The sequence below is a fragment of the Coregonus lavaretus genome (genome assembly GCF_964263955.1).
Source record: "Coregonus lavaretus genome assembly, chromosome: 32".
NCBI lineage: Eukaryota > Metazoa > Chordata > Actinopteri > Salmoniformes > Salmonidae > Coregonus > Coregonus lavaretus.
Genome location: NC_140019.1, coordinates 7,616,790 through 7,626,611, shown reverse-complemented (window position 1 = coordinate 7,626,611; position 9,822 = coordinate 7,616,790). Strand labels below are relative to the sequence as shown.

The 9,822-nt window shown below is 41.1% G+C and overlaps 1 protein-coding gene across 1 annotated transcript; it reads left to right on the top strand.

Moving 5' to 3' along the window:
* The first annotated feature begins 317 nt into the window (after nucleotides 1-317).
* On the top strand, nucleotides 318-5,905 carry LOC311107606 (C-X-C motif chemokine 14-like). The gene is made up of 4 exons (XM_084150128.1): nucleotides 318-674; nucleotides 1,530-1,635; nucleotides 3,481-3,594; nucleotides 4,373-5,905. The coding sequence occupies exons 1-4, from the start codon at nucleotides 608-610 to the stop codon at nucleotides 4,386-4,388; spliced, it is 303 nt and encodes a 100-aa protein (XP_084006254.1). The 5' UTR covers nucleotides 318-607; the 3' UTR covers nucleotides 4,389-5,905.
* The last annotated feature ends 3,917 nt before the right edge of the window (nucleotides 5,906-9,822 follow it).

Here is a 9,822-nt window from a genome sequence, read left to right as displayed (position 1 = left end):
TTATAATAAGACATGTTTGCCCTCCAATCATGTTATGTGTCAGTCTGAAGTCAGGAGATTCAATCAATCTGAATAGCCTGAATATAAATATTTGAAATGGAGAGGCAATGTGTGGGCTATGCACAAATGATCCTACATTGTTAGAATATTTTGAGTAAATTGTGCTCTGTCCCAGGCAACTTTGAGAATCAGCATAATAACTTTAATCAATTGGTATCTAAACTTTCCACTCCTTCTTTAGTGTTTTTCCCCTTCTATTCCCCTCTCTTTTATGTATTCCAATTCTCTTGTACAAGTGTTTGATTCGTTGGCTGGCTGTGCATGTTAATGAGATGGGACAGAGATGGTTTTTAAAAGGTGCTGCTCGACAACATGTTGGGATAGATGGCAAGCAGCGTGATCCGAATGAAGTTTCTGATCTGAGCTCTCCGGACCTACGGAGTTCGTGAAAACTCGAGAGTATTCGGAAGAATAGAAATCAAACATTGTTTCTCCTGTCATCGCCTAAAGTTAAAGGGAGAATACCAATATACTGTCGATTGAGTGAGGTTTAGTTGGGGTAACCAGCCGGGAGCTCCGAATTTGAGGTTCCTTATCAGCAGACGAGATGCATCGTTGTACAACAGCAGCGTTGCTTTTGTTAGTTATTGCCTTATATTCCCTCCACACAGAAGGTAAATATATATTTATATTTGAGCAATGTAAAATGTATGAGAAGGAGCCAGACCCTATTGAAACGTATCGGAAAAAATATGTTTTCAGCCGTTAAACATGTTAAGCTGATGGTAATGAGTCAAAAAATTAAATAATGTTGTGCAGCCGAATTTCACCTGTAATGTTTTACCATCTCCAAATCTGCTCCCTTTTGGCAACAGTATAGGCTATTGTTGTTCATAACAGGTATATTACTGTGTTTGTTTTGTACAATTGTGGCTTTGTTCGTTTATTGTGTTAACCAATCACCCACAGTCGGTAGTCAGACTACTTTGTATAAATGTTATCCTTTAAAGGTTTTACATTTTACCATGATGGTTGTTAGCCTTTTATGCTAACCGGCGTTGGTCTTTAGCTGATTTGGTTGGTTCGCGTGGTTGATGAGAATTGTAATGCCCGGGGTTGAGGAATTGGAGATGACTATTGATGAGGGAGCCTTGAAGATGTAGGTCACACGTTTCACAGTAAGCACGAGCCTGCTTCAGCTGTTCACCTGACCACCTGCATGAGTGTTAAACAGTCCCAGTGGCGTTGTGAATCCACAAGCCTTGCTTTACAGTGGAGACAATAATTACGTTTCATGTTTTACAATACAGTTACTGAGTCCTATTCAATCGTTCTCGTTCTCTTAGTTTTATTTCATACAGATTAAGTGAGAACTACACCTGACAATCTGTGTTAAATCGAAAACCATAACTGATGTTCAGTTATTCTCATCAGAAAATATAGTTCTACTGATGGATAAAAACGTTCAGACCAAGGTGTTAATTTGACCTCAATTTTATTGTAACACATCTGTTTTATTTCTTTTACAGCCTACAAGTGCAGGTGCACAAGAAAAGGGCCAAAGATTCGCTACAAGGATGTGCAAAAGCTGGAGATCAAACCCAAACATCCTTTCTGCCAAGAGAAGATGATATTGTGAGTCATTCTTTGAATAATTTCTGGCCTGCTCTCTATCTCGCTCCCTCCAATGCTTTTGTCTGCTTGTCTCAGAGATGTCAGTCACTCCATGTGTGCTATTCTGTTCGTTTACCAAATGCACTGTAACTTTTATCAATATTCACTATTTTTCTAATCTCATTCTCATACTATATCAAAGCAGCTGATTGACCTGTTAATATATTGATATGGAATCTGATCATGGATATTTTGAGAACCTATTAGCTTAAAGGTGCCACACATAGTATTTTTTTGAATTTTTGCTTGATGTCAGAAAATGTCCATAATACTGTATATCTGGTGCTAATAGTGAAATGATAGTGTTTCACTGTATTACTTACCCGCCTGTGTTGGGATTGGATGTGATATTCGCCTATTGATTTCTCCCGCCGACGCGGCATCTGTTGTCAATCTGGGAAAGCTATTCTGACTTTGTGGCTGTTATCTAGTGAAAATCGCTCTGTCATTTGCTGGTTGCAAAGGTTCTACACTGTTCGCTCCAGTTTATGTGAGAAAACAAGCACCGAATAGTGTAGGGAATCATTGCACCATCTAAATCGCTGTGAAACATTCTTTCTATAACAATAAAATAATTTCTTTTTTACAGCTGTTTGAAGCTGGTGCACCGGTTTTGGTCCACCTGCTTCAAACAGCTGTAAAAACGCTAAGTTTTGTTTAAAAAAATATTTTGGACTGCGATTTAGATGGTACAATGATTCCCTACACTATTCAGTGCTTGTTTTCCTATTCAGTGCTTGTTTTCTCACATAAACTGAAATTGAGCGTAGAACAGTGTAGAATTTTAGCAACCAGCAAATGAGTGATTTACACTAGATAACACAACCACAAAGTTTGACAACAGATGCTGCTCCAGTGGGAGAAAGACTTTCCCTCTTCAGATATGAGCGACTGTCTAACTATTTTTGAGGGTTCTAAATGGACTTGAATTGCCCTATACTATTGCTTTCCCTTTCCTAAATAGATGCTGAGCTCACATTTTAGTCATTTTCAGTGGAAGTGGTGCTTACTTTTGTAAAAGATCACATACTCTTTCACCATCTACTGTTCACTTGAGGTATTGAACATAAATGTGTTCCCATTAACGGAAAAACCAAAACCATGAAGTCAAATGTTGTTCTGTCCCGCTGTCATTGATTACAGTACATTGCTCTCGATATTATCAAAAGGCTGTAGGGTCCGTCCAACAAAGAGTTTTGTTGGCCCCTTGGACCATTAAACTGATATTTATTGCTGGGTCTTATGTCCTGGGGCCGATGCGATAAAGTTTAGTTGAACACCAAACAGTTAAAGCTGGTCTATTTGCATATTTGCATAAAATGGTGGCCGCTGGCCACTGACCTAAGTGAGAAATGAGACTCAGCGGGCTCCGGAAAGAGTGCCCCTTCTCTCCTTTGTTGGCTGGCATGGCTCACGTCTCAGAATTTAACATTCTGCAGGGCCACCTCCACTGTCACAGCAGTGCCTCCAACTCCGACCAAGAGTTAGAAATTAACCAAATTAACCAAGGCCTCTGTTGGCTGGGCAGGTGAGTAATTAATTAAGAAGCAGACAAACTATAAGAGAAGCCCCTGCAGAGCTCTGGGCACAACACACAGCACATGTCACCGCTGGCTCAAAAATGCCATACAGACAGACAGTCTCTCCAACTGCTGCTCTGAATGTCAATGGGTTCATCTAGCCAGGCTCAGAGATCATGTATACCCAGTGCTGTTTTTAAAGCCTGTTCATGCAGTAATGTTGATTAGCTGTTTACTCTTACACTCTCTCTCTCTCTCTCTCTCTCTCTCTTCTTTTGTTTGTCAGTGTCACCATGGAGAACGTGTCACGCTTCAAAGGTCAGGAGTACTGTCTGCACCCCAAACTGCAGAGCACCAAAAACCTGGTCAAGTGGTTCCGGATCTGGAAGGATAAGCATAGGTGAGAGGTCATCCCACTCCATGAGTTGAACGGCCCCCACCAGAGGGCAATACTGCCCGTATTTCGACTTAATTTCTATCCTATAGAGGAAATTCTTGTTTAGGTTCCACCTCCGAAGAATGACGCAGGCTGCTAATACATATTCACGAATTGGGGGTGGGAACGTTGTGGTGATTTCCACATGGAGTGGAGACATAACAATAAGTAACTGACAGCTGTCAGTGTAGCTAGCTAACATGCTAACCTTATCCACCTAGCTAATGATATCTGTTGTTGCTACAGCATATTCAAAATATTAGCCAGCTGGCTAGGCTATGGCTGGTTCTGGAGCTGGATTTACTCCGGTTATATGGATAGCCTAACTATTGAACAGTTTGGACTAGAGGCCAGGGTGACAGCTAAGGCATTTTCACCGAAAATGTACAACTACAGCATTAATGTCTAGCTACTTAAAATAAAAATAATACTCTGCTAAAAATGTACATATTCAGAACACTCTCCCAAATTCCAACTTTGGCAGACAAGTTTCAAATTTTGAGCCACAAGCATAAACTAGCTAGTTGGGGAAAGGCTCATCAGGACGACTGACTGAACAGACTGAACCGAATCCGTTCGTCTACACTCGGCTCTCGCTACGCGACATGCCGAGTGGGCACCAGGCGTGTCCGTGTAGCTTCTCCCGCTATGGAAAGTATGGTTATAGGAATCTATATAGCTAAGTAATCATGTACTGTATATTTGGCTGTATTTAACAACTTTTTCCCTTCTCTCTTCGCAGGGTGTATGAAGCTTAAACCATGGATTTTGTGCACAAAGGGAACAAGTGGAAAAAAACGCCATTAAGACTGTTTTTGTGAAGTACAAGACATAATCTCCAAGCAATCAATACTTCGTCTTGGAATGAGATTTATCAAGCACATAAGAGATCTAGTTTGCTGGTGCCGTTTTAGTTGGCCATCAGGCTAATTATTGTTACTCACTTAAATCATTTCAACTGTAATAATGGTAATATTTCTCCAATGCCAACGTTCAAGGCTGTTTACCAGTGGAAGAGGATACTGGAGGAAATGCAGTGAGAAAGGTCCCTTGATGAACCTGGCCCATGGTGTTTTTTGGATAGGAGATGTTTGCCCTTGAACCGTCTGTTTGTTCCGGGGACTATAGTATGTCGATGTCTTGTAACATAAAGGGGTCATGGGATTCTTTTTATTGTATACTGCTAATGCTGTATCTTGGTGTGCTCTCCAGGAGTGTCAAGCACAACATACTGTATACGTGTAGGGAACTTGATGAAGGGAATTATTCATTACTCAGACCAAGCACCCAAATGTATATAAATCATTTTGTAAATTTGAAACCATTCAAAGAGAAGAGAATAGTGTACACGAGAAAATAACAACCCAGGTCAATGTGTAGTCATTTTAGATTTCATTGGTGCCATGCCATTCCCATATGCAATCAATCAGTTGTAGTTTATTATGAGCGGTATATAAAGTCAACCTGTTAATTTAGATCTTGTAAGACATATTTTCTGTACCTGGTATGAACTATTGTAAACAGCAATGGTATACTAAGTTGCCCATTTACTCTCATTTGTATCATTGTCCTGATGTCTTGTGTTTTCTTATGGTGTTTTCTACAAAGACTGGAGTTCATCAACATGTTTCATTGTAGAAGAAACTCTTCATCATTACCTATGGAAAAGAAACCTTTTAAGAAATATCTCATTGTACCCCTCATAAGAATCAAGACATTCAATCATGAAATTGTTACAGAATAAGTGGTTAATTAAAGAGCATGTTCATGATATTATCCAACACTTTTTGAACGATGACCTTTGAAAAGGTGTGATTATTTTGTAAACTATTGATATATGTTGTTACAATGACAGTTGCATTTTTATTTCACCAAACAGAATGTTCAATATACAGTTTCTTCAAAGAATGTGCATTCCTCTTGTTTTATATATAAATACAAATGTTGTAAATAGTCATACCAATAGCCTATGTTAGTGAGAATCCTTCTAAGACTTTCTAGTGTAATTTATTCTATTACTGAGTTACTGTTTTGCTATTTAAATGTTCATTCGGTAACAGACATTTTAAGTATCTGTGTTTGGACTGACCTACCAAGCACAGCAATCAACAAGCACAGCAATAAAAAACACTGTCTGAAAACAACCCTTTCATTGTTGATTTATCTTAATTGCTAAATCAACATTATATTTTCACTCCAGACATCTATGAGCTTTCAGACAGCCTAAATACACTGCTCAAAAAAATAAAGGGAACACTTAAACAACACAATGTAACTCCAAGTCAATCACACTTCTGTGAAATCAAACTGTCCACTTAGGAAGCAACACTGATTGACAATAAATTTCACATGCTGTTGTGCAAATGGAAAAGACAACAGGTGGAAATTATAGGCAATTAGCAAGACACCCCCAATAAAGGACTGGTTTTGCAGGTGGTGACTACAGACCACTTCTCAGTTCCTATGCTTCCTGGCTGATGTTTTGGTCACTTTTGAATGCTGGCGGTGCTTTCACTCTAGTGGTAGCATGAGACGGAGTCTACAACCCACACAAGTGGCTCAGGTAGTGCAGCTCATCCAGGATGGCACATCAATGCGAGCTGTGGCAAGAAGGTTTGCTGTGTCTGTCAGCGTAGTGTCCAGAACATGGAGGCACTACCAGGAGACAGGCCAGTACATCAGGAGACGTGGAGGAGGCCGTAGGAGGGCAACAACCCAGCAGCAGGACTGCTACCTCCGCCTTTGTGCAAGGAGGAGCAGGAGGAGCACTGCCAGAGCCCTGCAAAATGACCTCCAGCAGGCCACAAATGTGCATGTGTCTGCTCAAACGGTCAGAAACAGACTCCATGAGGGTGGTATGAGGGCCCGACGTCCACAGGTGGGGGTTGTGCTTACAGCCCAACACCGTGCAGGACGTTTGGCATTTGCCAGAGAACACCAAGATTGGCAAATTCGCCACTGGCGCCCTGTGCTCTTCACAGATGAAAGCAGGTTCACACTGAGCACATGTGACAGACGTGACAGAGTCTGGAGACGCCGTGGAGAACGTTCTGCTGCCTGCAACATCCTCCAGCATGACCGGTTTGGCGGTGGGTCAGTCATGGTGTGGGGTGGCATTTCTTTGAGGGGCCGCACAGCCCTCCATGTGCTCGCCAGAGGTAGCCTGACTGCCATTAGGTACCGAGATGAGATCCTCAGACACCTTGTGAGACCATATGCTGGTGCGGTTGGCCCTGGGTTCCTCCTAATGCAAGACAATGCTAGACCTCATGTGGCTGGAGTGTGTCAGCAGTTCCTGCAAGAGGAAGGCATTGATGCTATGGACTGGCCCGCCCGTTCCCCAGACCTGAATCCAATTGAGCACATCTGGGACATCATGTCTCGCTCCATCCACCAACGCCACGTTGCACCACAGACTGTCCAGGAGTTGGCGGATGCTTTAGTCCAGGTCTGGGAGGAGATCCCTCAGGAGACCATCCGCCACCTCATCAGGAGCATGCCCAGGCGTTGTAGGGAGGTCATACAGGCACGTGGAGGCCACACACACTACTGAGCCTCATTTTGACTTGTTTTAAGGACATTACATCAAAATTGGATCAGCCTGTAGTGTGGTTTTCCACTTTTCCAATTTTGAGGGTGACTCCAAATCCAGACCTCCATGGATTGATCAATTTGATTTCCATTGATAATTTTTGTGGGATTTTGTTGTCAGCACATTCAACTATGTAAAGAAAAAAGTATTTAATAAGATTATTTCATTCATTCAGATCTAGGATGTGTTATTTTAGTGTTCCCTTAATTTTTTTGAGCAGTGTATAAAAATATCAGTCCATATGTAATCGCTAGACAGCGCAATGTGCTCCTCAATGAATTGGGATGGGATTACCGTTCTCCTAGCAGCAGGATATTATGCTTGCAACACAATCGTGGATTATTTCTTTCAAAATAAGAGTCGCCATACAATAAATGTTTGCACTCTAGTGCAGCACTGCTGTTTTTCACAGCATTGCAACCACCTTTGAAAAAATTAATTGATAATTTGACGTATTATTTATACCAGTTTTTATTTTGAAAGTTTACACAAATACTGGTATGTTGAAAGCTATTGTGTAGGCTATATTGAAAGAAATACAGTTTTAATAAAATACAAATATATGTTATTGGAATTACTCAATAGAGTCTGCAAAACTTAAATGGGTATCTTGTGCTGGGCAACGGGTTTAATACAGAGTACTGGTGACTCCTTACTTCATTCGCTGCAATGTTAGCAGTACACTGTAAAGGCCTATTAACCAAGTTTTCAAAACCAATAACAGAGACAAGATCAGCAAAGGTCAGCAAAGGCATTTTCTGTAGAGTTAAAAAAATAATTTTCTCTCTGATAACTCATATTAAATGTACTCTCGCATGCCATTGTGACAAAGCTTATTCACATTGCCCTCTAATAAGACTGCATTAGAGAATAAGCACACATAAACACCACAACTACTACCGTCTGACTGTTTTCTAAAATGGGGACACCGATGAGAAAAGCATAGTTTATTATCAAATCCACCACAAATCCATGCATTGCCAGATACTGTAATGCCAGATATTTGTGAAGTGGAAGTAGTGTATCCTTTAATTCCCTTTCATACTGGTTTAAGGAATCCATAATTAAAATATTTAATGTAATGCAATTACTGCTACTAACTATGTGTTGCATTTCTATGGCTATAACTGTCCAATGTGACGTTAAGCTCACAGGCACTATCACATGCTCAAAATACCACCAATTGTGCACCGTTCCAGGCACATTTGGCATAACCTCTTTGCCGTCACAAAACAGACTATGTAATTCCTGACTCGCAAAAGACACAGGGGACATTAATACAAATTGCTCCTTCAGATGTGACTTCAAAAGATTCAGTGCCTTGCAAAAGTATTCATCCCCCTTGTCGTTTTTCCTATGTTGTTGCATTACAACCTGTAATTTAAACATATTTTTATTTGGATTTCATGTAAAGGACATACATAAAATAGTCAAAATTGGTGAAGTGAAATGAAAAAAATAACTTGTTTCAAGAAATTCAAAAAAATAAATAATGGAAAAGTGGTGCGTGCATATGTATTCACCCCCTTTGCTATGAAGCCCCTGAATAAGATCTGGTGCAACCAAATACCTTCAGAAGTCACATAATTAGTTAAATAAAGTCCACCTGTGTGCAGTCTAAGTGTCACATGATCTGTCACATGATCTCAGTATATATACACCTGTTCTGAAAGGCCCCAGAGTCTGCAACACCACTAAGCAAGGGGCACTACCAAGCAAGCGGCACCATGAAGACCAAGTACAGATCAGGGTTGGGTTATAAAACAGTATCTGAAACTTTGAACATCCCACGGAGCACCATTAAATCCATTATAAAAAAATTGAAAGAATATGGCACCACAACAAATCTGCCAAGAGAGGGCCGCCCACCAAAACTCACGGACCAGGCAAGGAGGGCATTAATCAGAGAGGCAACAAAGAGACCAAAGATAACCCTGAAGGAGCTGCAAAGCTCCACAGCGGAGATTGGAGTATCTGTCCATAGGACCACTTTAAGCCGTACACTCCACAGAGCTGGGCTTTACAGAAGAGTGGCCAGAAAAAGCCATTGCTTAAAGAAAGAAATAAGCAAACACGTTTGGTGTTCGCCAAAAGGCATGTGGGAGACTCCCCAAACATATGGAAGAAGGTACTCTGGTCAGATGAGACTAAAATTGAGCTTTTTGGCCATCAAGGAAAATGCTATGTTTGGTGCAAACCCAACACCTCTCATCACCCTGAGAACACAATACACGGGACAAGACCCATAATAACAAGAGCGCAATACACGGTACTCACAAGACCAACGGACATGGGACAATAATTGACAAGGACATTGGCGAACAGAGGGCACATATATACACGTACTAATCAGGGAGAATGGGAACCAGGTGTGCGTAATGAAACAAGACAGTCCGGGGTAAGTGGTAATGAACCAGGTCAGTGACGCCTAGAAGGCCGGTGACATAGTCCTCCGGAGCTGGTGAACGGAATGAGCATCAGTACCGGGGGGATCCGTGACAATAATCCTCTTTAGTAAGTGGAAATGGAAGAGTTTTGGTTGTCTTTGGAATTTGAAGTTTAGACCCAGATGAGTGATTTTTTTGTGCATTTGTCAGAGC

Bases quoted from the DNA above. Each gene is read 5' to 3' on its own strand.
- LOC311107606 (XM_084150128.1), top strand. From the start codon at position 608: ATGCATCGTTGTACAACAGCAGCGTTGCTTTTGTTAGTTATTGCCTTA. The intron at 675-1,529 runs GTAAATATATAT...TTTCTTTTACAG, and splicing joins ATATTCCCTCCACACAGAAG to CCTACAAGTGCAGGTGCACA. The intron at 1,636-3,480 runs GTGAGTCATTCT...TTTGTTTGTCAG, and splicing joins TGCCAAGAGAAGATGATATT to TGTCACCATGGAGAACGTGT.